This window comes from Chrysemys picta, chromosome 21 (assembly GCF_011386835.1).
Source record: "Chrysemys picta bellii isolate R12L10 chromosome 21, ASM1138683v2, whole genome shotgun sequence".
Classification (NCBI taxonomy): Eukaryota; Metazoa; Chordata; order Testudines; family Emydidae; genus Chrysemys; species Chrysemys picta.
Window position 1 is genome coordinate 16,751,431 of NC_088811.1, and position 22,025 is coordinate 16,773,455.

Below are 22,025 nucleotides of genomic sequence, written 5' to 3' on the forward strand. Positions count from 1 at the left end.
AAAGTAGGACAATGGAACAGATGCCTAGGGAGGTTGTGGAAGCACCTTCATTGGAGGTTTTCAAAAGAAGGCTGGATAGCATCTGTCTTGGATGGTTTAGACACAAATCCCGCATCCGGGAAGGGGGTTAGACTAGATGACCCTTGTGGTCCCGTCTAACCCTCTGGTTCTATGACTTCAGGAATCCATCTCCGTCTATATTTCCATAGGCGTTGCGTGGCCTGTGCCCTCTGCTGGTTTTGAAAGTCTCAACCCCTATGGGCAACGGTGACAGCTCACTGATCGATCAGTTTGCTTCAGAAGACGAGAGTGCTCATGAAGATCAATTTCTTTCCCAGTCCCCATGGTCACAGCCCAGGAAGGCCAACTGGGACCAACTTGCTACAGGTTGGAACCAAGTATTAGAGCGGATTAGAAAATGGGGCTTCTTCCACCACTAACCCGTGGAACATTTCAACAGAAACTGAACATTTATGTCAAACAACTGGCCCAAAACTAGACATTTTCCATGAAAATCTGTTTAGTTGAAAACCCTATTTTCCACTGGGAAAACACCTCGATGGAAACTTTTTGACCAGCCCTACTAAATATCCCTGACTTAACAAGGCGGTACTCTACCCGTGCCCTCAAGGGGCACCCCACAATGTCAGCACCTCCCCAGTTCAGCATTTCCCTCCCATTACTGGAGATAAGAAAGTTCCTCCACCAAAACTCTAGCTTGGGGTCGGCAACCTTTCAGAAGTGGTGTGCCGAGTCTTCATTTACTCATTCTAATTTAAGGTTTCGCGTGCCAGTCATACATTTTAATGTTTTTAAAAGGTCTCTTTCTACAAGTCTATAATATAGAACTAAACTATTGTTGTCTGTAAAGTAAATAAGATTTTTAAAAGGGGATGGTATGATGGGATAGCCTAATTTTGGCAATTAATTGATCTTCGACTATTAGCAGTAAATATGCCCAGTGGCCTGTGATGGGATGTTAGATGGGGTGGGATCTGAGTTACTACAGAGAATTCTTTCTTAGGTGTCTGGCTGGTGAGTCTTGCCCACATGCTCAGGGTTTAGCTGATCGCCATATTTGGGGTCGGGAAGGAATTTTCCTCCAGGGCAGATTGGCAGAGGCCCTGGGGGGGGTTTCGCCTTCCTCTGCAGCGTGGGGCACGGGTCACTTGCTGGAGGATTCTCTGCACCTTGAAGTCTTTAAACGATGATTTGAGGACTTCAGTGGCTCAGACACAGGTTTGATACAAGAGTGGGTGGGTGAGATTCTGTGGCCTGCGTTGTGCAGGAGGTCAGACTAGATGATCACGATGGTCCCTTCTGACCTTAAAGTCTAAGATTCTATGCAGAGCCCCCCGGACCGGTGGCCAGGACCCGGGCAGTGTGAGTGCCACTGAAAATCAGCTCGCGTGCCGCCTTCGGCACGGGTGCCATAGGTTGCCTACCCCTGCACTAGCTGGTTTCCTCTCTCCTCCTTCACGTGCCACCAAAAGGCTAACGGAAGGGATATGGTTTGGCACAGTCGTTTCCATGGAAACAAGCAGCAACACTCAGGATTACAACAGACCCGGGTGGCAACCGGGGGATGATCCAGATTTAGTCATGAGGGGCCAAATGCTCTGCAGACAGCAATGCCAACCCAGCCAAGGAAGTTACGCTAGTTACTCCAGCAAAAGGTTTTGCCCCAGCACACTGTTCTGGTTTAGTAACAGCAGCAGAAGCAATGCATGAAATAAAACAGGAACGTGATTTTTATCTTTAAAAAAAAATATGACTAACCAAAACAGGTTTTAGGCCAGAAGCATCTGGCTTTGTTTTCTCAAAACGTGCTGAGCGCCCACCGCTCCTACTGAAGATAAACCCTTTAGACATTCAGGCCATTAGGGGACAGCTTTTCAAAAGACCTAGGGGACAGATTTTTCAAACGCTGCCCACTCCGAATTTGGGCCAGATGACCAGCTCCCGTCAAGACACAAAGATTTTCAGAAGAGCACAGCCCTCAACCGGAGTTTGTTTGAAAACCGGCCCATTACTTTTCAGCATCTAACTGGGAGAAGGGTTCTTTGGAAAACCCGGCCCTGAATGAAGGGTGCTTTTAACGTATGGTCTCTCCAGCTTGAGAGTCATGAAAGCTTTGATAGGTTTTAGAAAAACTAAATAGGAAAGGGATTCTGGGATGCGTTTTTAAAGGGTATATAAAGGTTTGACATGTAAGCTTCCCCCCACTGTTGGAATCCCTGATACAACTGCCTTGCACTAGGCAAGGGGCAAAGTTTTCACAAGAACCTAAATCCCATCTTCAAAAGTTAGACACTTAAGAGCCTAAGTCACTTAGACGCTCTGAGCAATTCCATGCTAGAGCACAAGCGTGAGAGAGTGCAAAAAGGAGGCAAAAAGCATAAATTAGAAGCTGGGGGGGGGGGGGATTAAATTGTGATCACCCAATCATTCGTAGGAAATGCAAGGATTTCTGGTATTTTCAGTTTGTGATTTTTCTTTCTGTAAAATCAGTTATTTTGCACCTGACACCGACCGCCCCAGCGCCAGTTACCTGGGGCTTCTTTCCGGTGCAAGAAGGTCACTTTGCGCATGACCGCGATCTTCGTCTTCTCCAAGCCGTCTTTTGTGCCGCTTCTGGCGGCTTTCATCAGCTGAGTCATCTGAGGAGAAGAGACGCAAAGAAGTGACCATCTCTGTCAATCCTCCAGCCCCAGCTGCTCCATCCCAGAGCAAGCAGCACCCCACGCTCCCTGCCTCTTTGCTAGAAACGATTCGACTTCCAAGACACAAGAGCAGCTCTTCCTCCCCATGTCAACCACACACACACTTCATGGGGGGGCGGGGGGGAGGGGCACGGACCCTCTTGGCCCTAAAGAAATGGCATTGAAAGAATCTGAATAATTTCTTTCAATAGCAGGTTTAAAAAAAAAAAAGTCAGCCACACTTTATATTAAGGAACCCTTTGTAAAGGGTTAAATTATTCAGAGATGTTATTAGCGTGTTCCAGGCATGAGTAGTACGTGTCACAGCTGGCTTGCAGCACAGCACTAGAAAGTGTTCTGGATGGTTTATAAGCAATCTCTCAACCGAAGGTCTCTCTAGCAATCTGAAACAACTGACAGGCATTTACTGAAGCATCTATTAACCCTTCAGAGATGAAACCTTAGCGTAAAGTGCGATCTATATACCTAGAGAGATTCCCGTTGGCGATAACATCATCGGAGCCTGAGGAGTAGTTTCTTGCAGCAAGTTCTGATCTTTTCCATCTCCGAAAAAGAGGAAATGGAACTTTTTTGGTTTAAACTTGTGAATTTAGTAATGGGGTGGGGACTGTCAGACGCACGGCATTGGCCAACTCTGCTCCTGTCAAAGTAGAGGGCAGAACTCCGGCTGGCTTCAATGGGAGTGAGGTTAGGCTGATCAAACCCTTTGCGGCTGCTCATGGACAGCCCCGGTGCCTGAAGTTCTATTTACATCCAGGACAGGGCAGCAGCAATGCAAGGCTCCCGCACACATCCTGCCAATGTGCTCTCTGGAGGCACTACCTCCAGGGTAGAGAGAGCTCAGTCTCCCGGACCCTGTCTGTCCTTGGCCTCTCTGCTGAGCCTACCAGCCACGCAGTCAGCTATGGGACTGGACTGAGCCCCAAGAACCAACTGCACATGCGTCACCAAACCATCAGCAGATGGTGGCGTCTTCTAGTCCCTGCCCGCTTGGCCAGATGCAGACGGGATCACAGGCTTCCTTTCCCAATCTGCCAGTCGGGCACGCCAGCCTGCCCCCCTCCTCTTCTGGCATTTCCAATCGGACTAGACAGCAGCAGCGCTCCGGGGTCTTTACCACCTCCTCTCTGGGACCAGCCTCGGCCCAGCTCCAGCCATGGGGCTCTAGGAACGCGTCACCAGCCAGCTGCACGCGAGCGATCCTACTGACCTGACGGCTTCTCTGTAATGCCACTCCCTTCGGGAGCTCCCTCTGCCCTTTGGCACGTGACCCTCACTTGGATCAGTCCAACACATTAAAAGGGCCGGCGTCCCACAAGTAGGGAAGGTGGGAAGAGCAGGTTCATGGTGAAACAATGCAGCAGCCTAGTGCACATTCTCACAGGGAACCTGGCAACCGTCTCCAGGGGACCACGTGCCCGCTGAGGATAGCTGGAGCATAGCGCACCCCGGCTATGCCTACTCCCCATTCCCTGCACAAGAGGCTGAAGGGAAGGCAGCCTGCTGGGAACTCCGCCAGCAAGGGGCACATCGCCATCCACGTGGGACAGAGAATCAGTCCTGTAGTGACAGACCAGGTTTGAGTGTTAGATAGTCCGTGAACATTTAAAGCAGGAAGGGATGCTCAAGGTGGGCAAATGGAAGGGGGAAAGACTGTGCTGATCTGCTCAAGACCAGCTTAGTTTCAAGCCATTAACAATTTTATGGGACATGTTTTTACCACATCTGGCAATCTCCCCCCACCCCCTCTTCCCTGGTATTTGTGAACCACGGCTATTTGCACATGCAGGAGCTTTGCACTTGTACCTGAAAAATCCAACAGCCGCACGTGCAAAGTGTCCATTTGCAAACAGCTGGGGCTAGAGATCAGTGTAGCACCTGGAGGGCAGACGCACACACTCTGCTGAGAGCAGGACCCCTTATCTGGCCCCGATGGTTCAGAAGATACTTGTAACCATCACCACTGGTGGGTACGGACTAGAGCTGGTCAGAAAAATCTTGACAGACCCATTTTCCATCAGAGAACGCAGTTTCCTCAAAGTTAAAACCTTTCCCGAAATGTGTCAACTTCACCAAAGATTCATTTTGGACAAAACCCTCAAAAAAGTTCCAACAATTAAAAACAAGGTTCCTTTTGGATATTTTTAGAAAAAAGTGGTTTGATTTTTCATTTTGAAAAAACTGACTTTTTAAAAAATGTTGTATTCTATTATATTATAAAATAAAAAAAGCTAATCAAAACAAAATTAATTGACCAAAAAAATAAAATTGGAGTTTTCTTTCATGGAGTGTTTAGAAATTTTCAGGTTTTATTCGTAACTGGAATGAAGACAAATGTGAAAGTCCCTAAATCCTTCATTAAATGGATTTGGCATCTTCCACACAGATCTACCACTGACCTTTTTCGGGTGAACCTTTGTAACCCCAACCCAGGTCAGGTGATTGCAACAAGGAGATGAAGTTCAGTCTCTTACCACCAATCTCAGGTGTTGCAGTATTACAGCATGGTACCAGCAGTGGGATTTGAACCCATGCCTCCGGGCCCAGATCTGTGGCACGCTACTATTACAATATGGGGCCTTCAACCGGTCGCTACGTTCGAGAATTTAACTATTGCCCATTTTGTGCTGCAGCCCTGAATAATTTTGATGGAGGACGGCGTTCAAATTCCACCTCTGGGAGGACGACTTATGGGAGGTTTTTAAGGGGCAGCTGTTTCAGGCCACAAAAAGGTTTAGAATTTCGGAAGTATCCCCGGCTGAGATGGATTAATGGGCAGAGGGCAGGCGAGGTGGACAAAGGTGCAGGTTAAATGCAAGACATCAGATTCTTATTGCTCTCGTGTTTTAGGAAGTGTCGTAAGCAGCAGTACTGAGAGATGACAGAGAGTACTGGTCTAGACAGTATTTGGTCCTGCCATGCGGGCAGGGGACTGGACTCGATGACCTCTCGAGGTCCCTTCCAGTCCTAGAATCTATGAATCTATGAAACCCAGAGCAGAGACAGGACAATCAAATGAGGGGCCAGTCAAATACGATATCCATTTTCAGTCTCAGGCAACGGATCAGATAATAACACCATCATTTTATACAGAGGTTCCATCTACAAATGGTTTATAAAGGGTTACTGGACTGCTCTAAGCATGTTCAAGACATCAGTAGCATGTGCTAGGCATGGTTATAAGCATGTCACTAGCAGGCATTAGAGCAAACAGCCACATGCCAACTTTTCACACATCCTCTGTAGCAGTCAAAAAATACGGGTTCCAGAACACCATATTCAGAGCCCTCTCAAAAACGCTAAATGTCCCTATCTTGCCTTCTCCAAGCTTGTGTATTTCAGGGGTGCTGGAGGAGCTGGTATTAAGAAGTGGATTGCAGTAACTATTTGTGTGGCCAAACGTTATTTTGAGAAAATGGAAATCTGCAATTCCTCCTTCGGACATAGACTGGCTTACGGAGCTCTCTGCTAGTGCACGAATAGAAAAAAAATCACTGTCTAATAGAAATGTTTGGGAGAGGAGGAATGAGGGTGCCTGGTCACACATGAAACCGTTGCATATTTTTGCAGTTTAGTATATAGTAGTTAACATAGCTTATGTTCACATTTATCTATTTAGTCACTAACCTGATACCCTGCATGACCACCTCGGGCTCAGGTTTTTGGTTTGATTTTGTTTCGATTTTTTCCAGGTTTTAAAAAATAATGAACGCTGAATTTTGTTATTTACATGCTACTTCCATGTTGGGCCCGTATTTACATATGTTTGGTTTCCTTCTGTGTTTATAAGTTTAAAAAAAACGTGTTATAGATGGTTATAAGCAACCTATTGACCTACTGGGCTCTATAGCAATCAATTAATTGCTTATAAAGGAAACTTTAATACGAAGTGTGACCAATATTTTGCACTTCTAGACAACGGCTTCCATATAAAAGTCACCAGCATTTGCCAGAGAGGTATCGAAGATACATGGTTAACTCCTTAAAAGGTACAGGAACTACTGCTCTCAGATCACTGCGTGGGAACGGCTGGTGCCTTTTTAAATGGAAGCCGCTCTCCAGAGCGCCCAATGTCTGCGCGCGTTTTACGAAGGCCAACTCACTCGTGTGCAATTCTGCTCTGAAAAGTGACTGTGCAAAACTGGCACCTCCTTACTCAGCAGATCTTCTCCCAGGCTCATCTGCCCACTTCAGCCACTCGGCGGCAGCGTTAACTCCAGCTCTCTACCTTCTCCCTTGAGCAAGGAGCCGCACTGTGAAATAACACTGATCTGGAGCGTATTAGTAGCTAACTAGAGCTAACAGCACCAGCGCACTGGAGTTAAGGAGGTCTTGGGGAGGGCTCCCATGAACTCGGCAGTGAAGACAAGCCCTCAAATAAGGCTCTGCTGTTGTGCAGGAGCCAACACAGCTGGCAGAGGGGGGTGCAGGATCCCAGGCCATCTGGTGCAAATCACATTGTTAATTAGCTTCCAATCAGTGACACCTGGGGCTGCACAGGGGTCACCAAGGGCAAAATTTGATCTGCAGAACCTTTTACTGGTCACGAGGCACAAGGAAAATGCCGGGTGAGGTGCTCAGATCCAAAAGGGAGCTGGCAGATAAACCCCTCCTCCTCCTGCATCATTTTACTTGGAAGCCAAGCTCATTTGAAAGAAAGCAGACCTGGAAATGCCATTTTTAGAGTCACTTTTCAGAGCCACACCCATGCTGTGTGGAACCCCTGGGAGGCAGGGAAGCATTTCTTGATTTCCCAGAAACCAAGGCACACAGGTGACACGGCTTGGCCACAGGCAATGGGTGTAGCTACACTTTGAGCTTGAGGGGACATATCCATGCTAGCGCTGGTGGAACTAGCGTACTAAAGATAGAAGCGTAGCTGCCCCGAGTACATGCCTAGAGTCTCGGACGGGATCATACTCCGGGCGACCCGCCCCTCCTGCCACTTGCATTGCCACGGCTACACTTCTCCGTTCAGTCCTCTAGCTGGAGCGGAGCTAGCGCGGGTACGTCTCCTCGAGCTGGGGTTTGCACGTACCCAGGGAGTCACCAGGAACTGAACTGACGCCCGGTTCTCGCCCCTGGTCCACGCGTCTCTGCCCCTTTAAAGGGGCATTGTGAGATGCTCTTAAGGGCATGCTTGCAGACTTGAGTTCAGCGAGCCTGGTGTAAAAGGGAAGCGATCATGCGAAGCAGAGAGAGACTGCGGTGCAGAGAGAGCATGCAACCCAGGAGGGATCGATAAGGGGGTAAAAAAAAAGTCTGAAGGAGGGACAGTACCTTACAATCGTATTTCTGCTTCAGCTCCTGCATGTCTCTCCCCCCAACTCTTAAAGCCAGAAAGTCCCTCTTTGTCCTGGCGTATCTCTCCTTTAGCCTATTCAGGTCTGGAGAAAGCTGCGCCCCAAGCAATCAGGTAGGAGGAGAAGCAACAGGCAGCGGGAAGAGAGGCAGAGAAGAGAGATTCAGGTAAGCAGCCAAACACAGGAGGAGAAACAAGAGGACCAGTGATCCGTCTAGACTAGCCCGTCTGAATGCAGGTGGGGCGCTCCTGTCCGAAGGAGAAGAGCACCTGCCATGACCCCCACCAGGGTGGGGATAGCTCTTGTCCTGCTCCCTGGAGGGGAGCGAGGGGGAATCTAATTGCTCAGGAGAGCAAGAGGCCTTGTGCTGAACAGTGGCCAAGACTCTCCCCACCCCAAGGTAATGTTTGCAGTGGTGCACCAGGACCTACTGGAGCTCCTCTGAGGCAGGGGAGAGGGGCTGCCAAGCAGGGATGCTCCCCCCCAGGCACCAGGAAGAAGGGCATTCCAGATTGTGGGTCATGGGCCCCCCCCCTTTAGAGATCCAGCCAGGCAACAACCGCTATGTTCAGTAATTTACTGGGCTCTCCACAGCCCCCAATCCCATGTCAAGGCCCCCAATGCAGGAGCCCATCCCCCGACTCTGAGCCCAAGGAGAACTCGCTACGGGGGCGGGGGGGAGAAGAGGGGGCAAGGGAGGGTCCTACTGCTGCATTAAGACAAGCTGCTCCGTAGCCCTGCCCAGCAAGTCGCCCCACCCAGCGTGCATGTCCCTCCCAGACCGCACAGCAAAGCGGGACAGAGGCAAGCGCACGCAGGAGCCTGGGGGTGGGGGCAGAAGAAGGGGGTAGCACAGGCTCATGCAGTAAGCCGGGCGCCAAGCGGGATCTCAGCCACCAGGAGGCATTGCCGGGTGCCCCCCATCCTGGTCAACCCTCTCCCCTCCCAAGTCTGCATCCCGCCCCCAGTCAGAGGCACTCTGTGGAACAGTCCGAGGGCTGGAGCGTCTTGTCCCAGCTGACTGGGAGCGCGAAGCACCGACAGGCAATAGGAACAGACGTAACAGCTTTGTCGTGCACGTCTGCCCCACGTGGGTATCTGCCCGGCACTGGCTGCATCCCAGTCCTGCTCCAGCGCACGCTGGGCTCAGTGTAAAACCCGGGAGGGATTCTCTGGGGCACGGGCTCTTCTCTGCTTGCGCCACAGTCCTGGTTTGGACTTAGAACAGGACATCACAGAGGAAAAACCTCTCCGGACAACACACCTATAGGCAGGGCTTAATCTGTGCTGGGGCTTGCCAGGCTGAGCCCCGGCGCCTCCGGGCCCGGCTGTTCGGGGCCCCGGCGCCTCCAGGCCCGGCCGTTCGGTTATGAAACTAAAAAAAGATGGCTTGAGCCCCGGCACCCAATTGCTTGAGCTCCAGCACCTCTTCCGTTACCAATTAAGCACTGGCAATAGGTCTATGCGCCCTTTCGAGAAGGTGCCAGCCTATGGTAGGATTTCACGACTAACCGCTTCCAGAGGCAGTCTGCCCGTTCTGAATGACAACCCGACCCACCACGCAAGATAACAGGACACTCAGGGTCCAGACTCCCGCAAGGGGAGAACAGAAGCTTTAACCCCCCTCTCCCCCCAAAATGAGCAGTTGAACTAGCTGATTTATAGTGCAATAATACAGTATGCAATGTGCACCGAGGAAGGTCTTTTATGGAAGCTTGTAATGTTCTGAACTTGGTCATCATGAGATAAGACGACAGAGCACGGATCTGTCTATATAAACACTGTGCTCATAACCTGCATTACAATTTCAGGTACACCTCACCGCCGGGAGGGGCGCCGCCCACGCCAGGAGTTGACAGGAAACTGGTTCCACCTAACAACCGTCACTCGGCGGGTGCTGTCCGTGAAACACTGGATCTTCCCCAAGGCTCAGGGGTACACTGGGAAACTGTTCAAAGGCGATACGCAGCTTGTACTAGAAAAGGGGTTTTATTGAACGTAGACACGTTTGTCGGTAACTATGTCATCTCTGAATTGGTGGCTTTCCTAGTCAATAGCATCACTACAGAAGGGATGGGCATGGGCTGGTCTACACTGGGGGGGGATCGATCTAAGATATGCAACTTCAGCTACGTGAATAGCATAGCTGAAGTCGAAGTATCTTAGATCGATTTACCTGGGGTCCTCACGGCGTGGTATCGACGGCCGCGGCTCCCCTGTCGACTCCGCTACCGCCGCTCGCTCCGGTGGAGTTCGGAGTCGACAGGGAGCGCGTTCAGGGATCGATATATCGCATCTTAACAAAACGTGATATATCGATCCCCGATAAATCGATCGCTACCCACCGATACGGCGGGTAGTCTGGACGTACCCCAAATTGAAGCGAGTCCAATGGAGGGCAATGAAAATGATCAGGGGGCTGGGGCACGTGACTTACGAGGAGAGGCTGAGGGAACTGTGGTTATTTAGTCTGCAGAAGAGAAGAGTGAGGGGGGATTTGATAGCAGCCTTCAACTACCTGAAGGGGGGTTCCAAGTCCAGGCTACACAGCAGGGGGTGAGTGAACCCCTTCCTGGCCTGGGCAGCCCCCAAAGTGTCCCAGCTGGGATTCTTGCCGCCCCCACTTGACTGCACCAGCACAGCCCTGCAGCATCGTTTGCATCATGAACCATTAGCTAGCTGCAGGGGTTCAAAGAGGACGAGATCTAGCGTGCATGGTGGGGGGCACACGGCAACGTACCCCGATAGCCTGGAACAAAGCCTCGGCTCCTAGGAAACTGCAGCCACAAGTAGAATCCTGGTTCAAACAAGGCCACAAATGGCCTCCCCAGTACTAGGCAATATCGGAGACCAGCAGCTAAATGTATTATCCCAGTTCAATTTCTCTGGGCAAGACGTTAAATAAATTAAAAAACAAAAAAATCCACCCACCATCTGCTTGAACACCTGGTTATTATATGGGGCTTTTCCTCCATAGATCTCAAAGCACTTTACAAAGGAAGTCAGTGTCATTAGCCCCATTTTACAGATGGGGAAACTGAGGCAGAGAAGGGCAGGGACTAGCAGAGTCAGGAATAGAACCCAGGTCTCCTGAGTCCCAGTCCAGTGCTCTGCCCACTAGGCAACAGTCTCTGGGGGTCCACTTAAGCCCCCTTCCCCTCTCCCAGGCAGCGGGGATTATTCAAGCTAAAAGGTTTCACATCCAGGCCATCCGAGTGCACCCCGTAGCTCAGCTGAGTCAAATTTGAAACAGCTACACCCCTCGCATCCTCCCAGTCTGCTGCTTACCCTCAAGCTATTGATACACCCGTCCCTTAACCATGGATGGGCTACGAACATTTACAGCTGGACATTAGCCTGACAAATCATTTAGCGTTTACCATCCAGCGCCCCCAACCTGTAAAGCCCTGGATAGTCGACGAGAGAAGTGGATCAGAGGTTCTATTTCAAACTGGTGCGCCACCACCCCACACCAACCATCGAGGCAGGACCGGTTGTATCAGTTCTCAGGGCACATCGTGTGCCGATTACCTTTGGCTGGAAGGACGCCTTGTGTTTGGCAGGTTCCACCTCAGGCTTGGCCTCTTCGCCAGAATCCTCGCTGTAGCTCTCAAACTCGCTGGAGCTCCAGCCTAGGTCCTCGGCTTCCCGATGTGCCCCATCCTCGTAAATCAGGTTCCTGTCTGCCCCTGTCAGGGCGGGGGAAAGAACAGAACACCATTGGCAAAGGCCTACGGCATTGACTCTCGGGAGGAGGCATTTGCTTCGACCCATGACGTGCCCAATTAATTCAGCATTCTCCACAGTGTGCCTCTCGGCCTCCCACACCGCCCATTTCCAGGGTTGACCCAGGCCCGGATATCGCGTTGCATTCACTTGCCTCGGAAGGCATTGCTCCAGAACGAGGCAAATCTTCTGAATCTATGGCTACAAGCATCAGTAAGCCATACTGGGGTGAAAATGAGGAGAAGCGCCGCCTAAGGAAATTGGTGGAACTTGGATCTCTTCCAACCAGGCAGGACAGAGGATGAGAAAAGGAACCATCTTGCAAGCAGCAAGGGGGCTGGGGCAGGCTGGAGAAGGACAAGGCGACTCAGTGATCTTTTCCCCCTCTCCAACCTGTTTCCAGGTGCTGTATTCAGGAAAGGCAACTAGTGGGTCAGGCCAGTTCTCTTAACATTCATGCTCAGAGCAGCTACGCACCATGCCCAAAGGACAAGACTAGGCCAGCAGGGGGTAGCAGCTCTGCCCAAGCAAGCTCTCCCTCTGAGAACGGAGATGGTTGCATAGACAGACCAGCCACAAGTCACCACAAGGAACTTGAGAAAAGAGGGTGGAGCAGAGGAGCTTGGACCCATGGAAAGCAAGGTGAGAAGTCCTGAGAGTTCCAGGGGAACATGACAACCCATGAGGAGCAGCCTCGGAGGCTGCACAGATGGACAGCCGATTCCCCACCGAGTCGGCAATAACTGTGGGATCACGAGACACAGCACAGGTCGGTATCAGTAGGTGGGTGGGTAGGTGGAGCGGCGCTGCCCAGCAGAGGGCGCTCCTGTGCCACAGTTGGAAGGCTTCGTTCTCTCCCTGGAATTGGACAGACAGGTGGCTAATGCGGACGCATCCCAAGCTAGAGCTTGCAGACCCAAGTCCCCCCCGGGCCTGGCACAGTGAGAGGCAGCATTTCTCAAGAGAGATCAGGGAAGGTGGGAGAGAGGCACGTTATTATTGCTCAGTTCTGTGACAGTAGTGCCCGAAGGACCCAGTCGGGATGGGGACCCCACCGTTCTCTACAAACGGTCCCTTCCCCAAAGAGATGAGGATCTAACTAAAGCAGGACAAGGAAGGAGCATTAACCCCATTTTATAGATAGGGAGTGGAGGGCCTGAGAGATTAAGTGATTTGCCCAAGGTCACAGAGGAATCAATGTCACAGCTGGGACAGTCCCAAGCCCTGGGGAACACTGTTGGCAAAAACAACTCCCCTAACCACAGTGTCCTTCTTCCCCCGCTTCCTATTTGTGTTTAAACCTTGTCTATTTACTACTTTCCTCCTCCTCCTCTAGCCTGGACCATGTGCTTTTCCATTTCGATTGGTCAAGCCGCCATCCATTCCCTATTCCAGCAGATCCATTTTCCGCTCGTCAGCCCAAAGGAGAGATTTCGTAACACGGAAGAGGATTTGGGGCGGGATCTTGCACATTTCTGTCACGTCTAAAATAAAAACCCAGCCCATGCGACACTGCAGGGAGTGTGCCACGCAGCCCCTTTAAACAGACTCAGGGGGAGGGATAGCTCAGTGGTTTAAGCATTGGCCTGCTGTGAGTTGCGAGTTCAATCCTTGAGGGGGCCATTTAGGGATTTGGGGATTTAGTTGGGGATTGGTCCTGCCTTGAGCAGGGGGTTGGACTAGATACCTCTTGAGGTCCCGTCCAACCCTGATATTCTATGATAACACAGTGGTGCCAGCACTATTTATTTCTTATTTGCATCGCAGTAGCTACCCCGAAGTCCCATCACCACCTCATCCCGCTCAGTGCTGTACAAACACAGAACCCAAGGGTGTCCCTGCCCCAACCAGCTGCTGCGTCAGCCACCCCAGAGTCAGGCGATAGCAAGATGAACCCAATTCAGAGTTTAAAAAAAAATCCATTCCCAGATGTATTCTCTCCTTGGCAAGCAAGTCGCCCGTCTCCCCAACCCCCAGCTTTCTTGTGGCCCATGCTGCCTCTGTTCAGTGTCTCGTGCGTTGCAGAACCACAGGAGTCTCAGCTTTATTTGCACAAGAACCAGGATAGCCAAGAAACGTGCCTGCTTTCACCGGACCCAGATGGCTTATTCCTTTACCGTAGACGCAGGTCTCTGGTGAAGGTCAGAGGTACACCTGCACCATCTCTGAACCTGCTACGGCAGAAGATGGCCAGGCCCCTGGGCCTTCCATCCCAGTTGATTCCACCGAGCCTCAACTACCAGGAACTTTCGGAACCTTTGCCCCAAGTTACCATGGCACCGCGGGGCCCGTTCCTCCTCCAAGCTCCCGCCAGCACACGGCGGCCATATTTAAACACAGTCCTGCTCCTCTCAGTGGAGGCACAACACAAAGACGTGCAGCTTTCATTGAGCTCTTGCCATTTTTTTTTTTAAAAGACCGATCACCAGGCTGAAGGGACGGGCCTTAGAGGCCAGCCACACCCTCCTCAACTCCCTGAGCTTGGCTGACCTCCTCACGCCAATGAGCTCAACAGCAACACTTCCCATTGACTCCAGTGGGGCCGGGATTTCAGCCCTGGTTTGTATTTCCTTGTTTCTGGTGGGCCCTTCCCACCTGTTGGAACAGTGAGAAAGATCCCCACAGTCCTTCCATCGTTCCTAGACTCCCAGGCCAGACGAGACCATCGTGATCCTCTAGTCTGACCGCCCGTATACCACAGGCCAGAGACCTCCCCCAACACCATTCCTCGGGCAGATCTTTTAGAAAAATATCCAATCTGGAGTTAAAAATTGTTAGCGATAGTCCCACTATGACCCTGGTACGTTGTTCCAATGGTTCATTACTCACACCATTAAAAATTTACACCTTATTCCCAGTCTGAATTTGTCTAGCTTCAGCTTCCAGCCATTGGATCACGTTGGACCTTTCTCTGCTAGATTGAAGAGCCCGTTACTAAATATTTGGTTCCCCATGTAGGTGCTTACAGATTGTGATCAAGTCACCCCTTCACCTTCTCTTCGTTGAGCTAAATGGACTGAGCTCCTTGAATCTCTCACTATCAGGCAGGTTTTCTAATCCTTTAATCATGCTCATGGTTCTTCTCTGACCCCTCTCCAATTTATCAACATCCTTCTTGAATTGTGGACACGAGAACTGGACACAGGACTCCAGCAGCGGTCGCACCAGTGCCAAATACAGAGATAAAATAGCCTCTCTGTTCCTACTCGAGATTCCTCTTATAGATTCATAGATTCTAGGACTGGAAGGGACCTCGAGAGGTCATCGAGTCCAGTCCCCTGCCTTCATGGCAGGACCAAATACTGTCTAGACCATCCCTGATAGACATTTATCTAACCTACTCTTAAATAGCTCCAGAGATGGAGATTCCACAACCTCCCTAGGCAATTTATTTCAGTGTTTAACCACCCTGACAGTTAGGAATTTTTTCCTAATGTCCAACCTAGACCTCCCTTGCTGCAGTTTAAGCCCATTGCTTCTTGTTCTATCCTTAGGGACTAAGATGAACAAGTTTTCTCCCTCCTCTTTATGACACCCTTTTAGATACCTGAAAACTGCTATCATGTCCCCCCTCAGTCTTCTCATTTCCAAACTAAACAAACCCAATTCTTTCAGCCTTCCTTCATAGGTCATGTTCTCAAGACCTTTAATCATTCTTGTTGCTCTTCTCTGGACCCTCTCTTGACGCATCACAGGATTGCATTTGCCCTTCTGGCCACAGCATCGCACTGGGAGCGCATGTTCAGCTGATTATCCACCACACACCACCAAAATCTCTTCCAGAGTCACTGCGTCCCGGGAGAGAGTCCCCCACTCTACGTATGGCCGACATTGCGTGTTTCTAGCTGGACACATTTACACGTATACTTGCAGAAACAGGTGACCGAATTGGCAACCCATCGGCCTTGCTCCTCTGGGCCAGAGATGGAGAGCAAGGCTAACGTCAGACTAGAGACCCCTGATGTTGGCAATGCACAGCACTCTCCATAGGCTAAAATTTGGATGGGCTCCTGCTCTTCTGTCCGGTGGTAAAGCCCAGCTGCTGACAGCTGGATTTTTTCCACCGTGGGAACATCCACTCCTCAAGCTAGGGAGGGACCTGCGTTCCATATCCAGGCTGGCAGGAGGAGGAGGAGATGCACTGGAAGGAATGCAGGCAGACAGGCATTTTAAACTGACAGCTAACACAGGATTCCAGTCATCAGGCTATTATTAAACAAAAAGATAAACAGCTCCCTAGAAGAGGATTTGGTTTTGGGTAACCAGTGCAACTGGCCACGGAGGAGCGAAAAAACACAATCACTGCAGCCGTCACGGGACGATTGCAAAATTAACCTGCATTTCCACCTCCTGAGCTTTCCATCAAGGGGCAAAGGAAGCGTGGATGGAGATGAAGGAGTGTTCATCATCATCACATGTAGGTAGCTAGGTACTGCCTAGATGACAGGCAGCAGCACGTCTCAGAGCCCCGGGCAACGGATGCAGACTCACAGGGCTCTGGTGCTAAAAATAGCGTGTAGATATTCAGTCTGGGACTGGAGCCCGGGCTCTGAAGCCTAGGGAAGGGGCATGGGTTTCACAGCCTGAACTGTCTACACAGCCATTTTTAGCACCATTAGTGCAAGCCTGAATCTGGGGACTTGGGCTCGGAGATTCCCTATTGTGGGCTGCTGCTTGCCACACAGACATACCTGTAAGGTACAGGCTGTCCTCGTCCCCCGAGCTTACAGTTCAAATAGATACTAGAGACAAAAGGGGGAGGGGTAAAGGAATTATTGCCCCCTTCCCCTTTTCACAGACGGGACACTGAGGCAGGGTAAGGGTCAGGATGCTCAAAAGCACTTTGGTGCCTAAGTCCCTATTTCAGCACCTAAACTCACTCAGCCCCTAAACTGTCAGGGTAAAAGTTCCCTCAGCCCTTGTGTCTCTCTCTGCTGCCTCCCTGTGGGTGTCCAGATGCCTATCCCCCACCTAAGCCCAGGGTGACTCCCAGCCCACGGAAGACAGGGGTTCGCCACCTAAGTAGCGTCCAAGGCTCAGTCTAGTAGGCCACCTCCTAGCCTGCCAACCAGGTTGGGCCCATTCAAAACCTGGCAGGAGGAAGAGGAGCGATTTAGGGTCATTGTCTCTGTCATCCAGTGATTCGGGCATCCAGATGGGATGCCCTGGGTCCTGTCCTCCTGCTCCAACCACTCCGTCGTTATTTCTCCACAGTGGGCCTGCTTCAACAGGCGAGATGGGGGGAGCCCCCATCCGAATATCCCATAGCTCAGTGGTTAGAGCTGGGAGACCCCTGTTCCAATCCTCTCTGCCCCTCTGGCGGTGAGGGCACTAATCACTGGCTTAAATTAAATAAATAAATAAAGCTTCAAATAAATAAAGCTGCAAGGTGGGTGGCACGCCCCCACCCCCAAAATGGCATAAGATGCCCAACTCTGAAGAGAGTTCCTGGCTTCAGAATTGCTAAGCAGAGATAGGCACCTCCCTGCAGCCCAGACTTGGGAGCCTAGATCGCCCACCCCTCTGGTCGGCATCTCCCACTGACTAGCTTAGGCAGCTCCCTGCCGCGCATGAATTGCAGTCAAAGGTGCCCAGCTCTCCCCCTGCGTTGGACAGAAGTGTAGGCGTCTAACTCGTGCTTTGGGAATCACCGTGATTTTTCCAGGCACCTAAAATTATGCCTGGTGACGCTCAGTGTCAAGGTCTAACTCCTTTGGAGCATTCAGCCCGAAGTGACTTGCCTGTGGTCACACACAGACTGCGGCAGAGCCGGGAATTGCCCCCAATCTCCCAAGTCCCAGCCCACTGCCATGCTTCAGACCTCAACCAGCGCTTACCCAGCACAGAAAGTGACGGCGGGGGACTGACTCCCCCTTGCAACGCATCCAAGAGGCTGCCAGCAGCTCGAGATGGATATTCTAGGTCCCCGAGTCAGTCTCATGAGCCCGAGATGTGATATACCGAAGATCATATTATCGATGATGTTTTCATCCTCTGGACAGATCTAAACTCCCTCAGATTTCCACCACAGCTTCAACCACCATCATCCATCCATTAAACACTCTCTAGCACTCCCACGCCATCAACATGTTAGACACCATAAGCAGCTTCGACAATGGAACCCTACAGACAATTATATACAAAGAAACCCGCGGACCACCACACCTACCTCCACAGATCCAGGAACCATCCTAGACACACCAAGAAATCGGTTATCTACAGCCAGGCCACCAAATATGCTCCAAGAGACCCCAGAATATGCTCCCAGGAGAAAGTCCAGGATATACACCTTCACACACTTAAAATCACCTTCACCAAATACAGACACACCACCAGAGAAGTAAATCACATCATGGAACAGTCCTCCCTTGGAAGAACTTGCTTCAATATGGAAATACCCCTCCACCCCCCGCAACCGCACACCTCTAGTTGTCACCTACCACCCCACAATAGAACTCATATGGGATAGCATTAAAGAATTACAACCCTTACTTGACAGGGACCATATCCTGAAAGCAATCTTTCCTGAACCCCCACTTCTGGCCTTCAAACCACCCCCCAACCTCATCTTCAGAAGCAAGCTCCCCACAGACCCGGGCCCACCAACTCAAAGCAGCACCAGACCCTGCTAGAAGAGAAGCAAAAACTGCAGACATCTCCACTGCTATGATGATCAACACCCCCCCCCCCACCGCACACTTTTCAAGGTCCATGGGTCCTACACATGCCTATCACAACATGTGGTGTACCTCACCCAGTGCACTAAACGCTCCAACAACAACTATGTGGGTGAAACCAGACAATCACTACACTCTCGAAGAAACTCACACAGGAAAATGATAAGACAAAAATCACCCAGGGACAACCACTGTTCACAAAACGATCACTCCGTATCGGACCTCTCAGTCCTTGTCCTCAACGGAAGCCTGCCCAGCACCTTCCAAAGACGAGCCTGGGAGTTTAAATTCATAAACTTTGCTAGACACTAAAAATCAGGGACCAAATAGAGAACCTGGATTTATAGCTTGTTACAACAATCTTTTCCCTCCCCCCATAATTGGAGACGTGTTAACTGGCCACTTCACCTTGAAAGGTCCCTAGAAATATGTGCTAACTACTTATGCTAAACACTCGTCCCACCTTGTATTTCCTGTGATGCTCTGAGTGCCTTTCCCGGACCTGAAACTGGTCTCGCTCACCAACAGAAGATAACAGATATGACCTCACCTGCTTGTCTCCATAATAACCTGGCACCAACACGCCTACAACAACACAGCAAACAAAGAGGGAGGTGCCATCAATCGAAGGGCCTGGCTACCCTGGAGAGTTTGCGGCTGTGTCATTGTAAACTCTCTAATGTAGCCGCTCTAAGCCGACGGGAGAGCGCTCTCCTGTCGGCTTATCTACTCCAGCCCCTGTGAGCAGCAGTAGCTGTGTCGGCAACAGAAGCCATATTTGGGGTCGGGAAGGAATTTTCCTCCAGGGCAGATTGGCAGAGGCCCTGGGGGGTTTTCGCCTTCCTCTGCAGTGTGGGGCACAGGTCACTTGCTGGAGGATTCTCTACACCTTGAAATCTTTAAACCATGATTTGAGGACTTCAATGGCTCAGACACAAGTTTGATACCGGAGTGGGTGGGTGAGATTCTGTGGCCTGCGTTGTGCAGGAGGTCAGACTAGATGATCATTAAGATCAGAAGGGACCATTAAGTCTGATTCTATGAAGCTCTCCCACCGACAGCGCTGTTCACAGCCACACTTACGTCGGTGTAACTTACTTGGCTGGTTTATTTTCACCCCTGAGCAACAGAAGTTCCGCCGACAGGAGCTGTAGGGTAGATATGGCCTAAGAGGCCCTCGCCTACTCACACAAGCATCTCCAAATAGCCTCTTCCTTGCGTCCTCCGGTCTCGAAGCCACTGCTCACTCCCATATCCCAGGCAGCAGGAGTTTGTTAATTCAGTGCAATGAAATGCAGAGTCCCCCTTTCCCTTCCTGGTGCCCAGCCAGCCCTTTACGGCTCAGGCTGGTTGTGGGTACAGACCCAGAGCTGCTGTATTTTAAAGGCATGAAAAGCCAATTGCTTTATTCCTCCCCCTACCCAGGAATCTACCCAGAGGTAAAATCCTTAGTCACACCACCCTACCCCTACTGCCAGCCACAAAGGGCCCCTTCCTCTGCTGTCAATCGGCAGCTCTGGAGGGGTGGACAGGAGACCGCAAGGCAGATACTCAGCATTGCTTCATCGGCATCAGGAGAGTTACACTAATTACCCCAGCTGATGACCTGGCCCTTTGCTTCCAGAGAGATTCTGATTTAGCTCCGAGCAGGCTGAAAGGACCCAAGAGCAGCAGGTAATCAACAGACCAACAGTGGCTTCTAAAAGTCCAGGATACTCCTGAAGGAGGCAGGGAAATGGCCCTCTTAGAGCAGGGGACTGGGAGTCAGGACTCCTGGGTTCTATTCCCAGCTCTGCCACAGAATCACCATGCCGCCTTGGAGCAAGGCACATCGCCTCAGTTTCCCCATTTGTAAAATGGAGCTCCTCACACCTACCCATCCCCCAACACTCACGTCAGAGCCTCAAGATCCTTGGATGGGAGGGGCTAGGAGAGAAAGGACAGAGCTGACAGAGGCAGGGGAGGAAGTAGATCAGACAGACAGCCAAGGACAGCCTGTGGGCGTGAAAGACACCTCTGCTCAGAACAAAATTCTGGGTGGTTCCATACCGTACTGATCAGAGTCCAGATTTTCACAGGGGACGTCATCATAGATCACATCTTCCTCCAGGGCTGGGAACTCAAACCGAACGCCTGGAACGAAAAGCAACACAGGGCAAGCTGTGGAGAGGAACCTGAAGCCAGCCGAGAAGTCGCCATGAGCGTCAGCGACATCTCGCTTTGACTCCTGGCTGCCAAGTGGCAGCGTGGGCCGGGGGGCAGGGCACTAGATTGGGAGTCACCACACCCCGGCCCTATGCCTGCCTCAACCACTGACGTGGCAGCCACGTCACTTCACCTCTGGGACTGTTCTTCCTGCTTTGCCTATTTAGATTGTCAACTCTGGGCCAGGACGGTCTCTCACTGGGTATCTGCACAGGGCCGATCACAAGGGATCTCTTGAGCGCAACCGGAACACAACGAGAGGGAGGGATAGCTCAGTGGTTTGAGCATTGGCCTGCTAAACCCAGGGTTGTGAGTTCAATCCTTGAGGGGACCATTTGGGGTAAAAATCTGTCTGGGGATTGGTCCTGCTTTGAGCAGGGGGTTGGACTAGATACCTCCTGAGATCTTCTCTGGAACACCCAAGATTTCAGCACCAACCTTCAGCGTGCTGCTCTCGCTGCCTTTTGTACCTCAATGGCACATGCTAGATCCTGCCCCCTCTCTCTGAAGCCTCTGCAAGGAGAGCTCAAAAATCTGTATCTGAGTTTTAGGACTCAATCCTGGCTGCTTTCTAAGGAGCGACAGGCCAGGGCTACAAACATAGGCGTGTGCACAGGGTGTGCCCGGGCACACCCTAATGCAGGGGTGGGGAAATGGCCCCACTCTCCCAGCGCAGCAAGCCGCATCCTCTGCGCTCCCGGGCCGGAGCGCCCGGCCGAGCACAGCAAGCCGCTGGCCCCTTCCCCTCTCCCCTGGAGCCATGCGCATGCAGCGCTCTGGGGGCCGGGGCTGCGCGCTCCCACGGGGCAGCGTCTCTGGCTCTGCGCAGAGCAGAACATGCTGCTGGGAGCCTCATGGTAAGGGGTCTGGGACCGGGGGCGTTGGATAAGGGGGGGGGGTTGGGATCCCGGGGGGGGTCTCTGGAGGGGTCAGTCAGGGAGCAGGGGGTGGATAGGAGTCAGGGGACAGGGAGCAATGACGGTTTTTGGGGGGGATAGTCAGGGGGGTGGTCAGGGGACAAGGAGCTGGGGGGGCGTTGGATGAGTCGATTGTTCGGGGGCGGCTGTCAGGAGGCAGGGGTGTGGAGAGGGGTTGGGGCAGGCAGGGAGCAGGGGGTGGATAGGAGTCAGGGCAGTCAGGGGACAGGGAGCAAGGACGGTTTTGGGGGGGGGGATAGTCAGGGGTGGTGGTCAGGGGACAAGGAGCTGGGGGGGCGTTGGATGAGTCGATTGTTCGGGGGGGGGCTGTCAGGAGGCAGGGGTGTGGAGAGGGGTTGGGGCAGGCAGGGAGCAGGGGGGGTTGTATGGGTCAGGAGTCCCAGGGGTGTGGATAAGGGTCGGGGTTATAAGGGGACAGGTAGGGCCCTAGGGGGGCAGTCAGGGGACAAGGAG

The 22,025-nt window shown here is 51.7% G+C and overlaps 1 protein-coding gene across 15 annotated transcripts in view; it reads right to left on the minus strand.

Moving 5' to 3' along the window:
• The window catches only part of ARHGEF10L (Rho guanine nucleotide exchange factor 10 like), a 195,690-nt gene that overhangs the window by 91,953 nt on the left and 81,712 nt on the right, over positions 1–22,025 (minus strand). For 9 of the 15 annotated variants that reach the window (XM_065575085.1, XM_065575083.1, XM_024111244.3 and 6 more), the window contains 4 exons: positions 20,479–20,562; positions 11,558–11,715; positions 8,004–8,120; positions 2,552–2,660 (listed from right to left, as the gene is read on the minus strand). In XM_065575085.1, coding sequence (XP_065431157.1) covers positions 2,552–2,660; positions 8,004–8,120; positions 11,558–11,715; positions 20,479–20,562 — 468 coding nt within the window. Of the gene's footprint in view, positions 1–2,551; positions 2,661–3,188; positions 3,210–8,003; positions 8,121–9,848; positions 9,955–11,557; positions 11,716–20,478; positions 20,563–22,025 lie in introns of those variants that run through there. The other 6 variants (XM_024111247.3, XM_065575086.1, XM_008174714.4 and 3 more) reach the window with 3 other exon arrangements.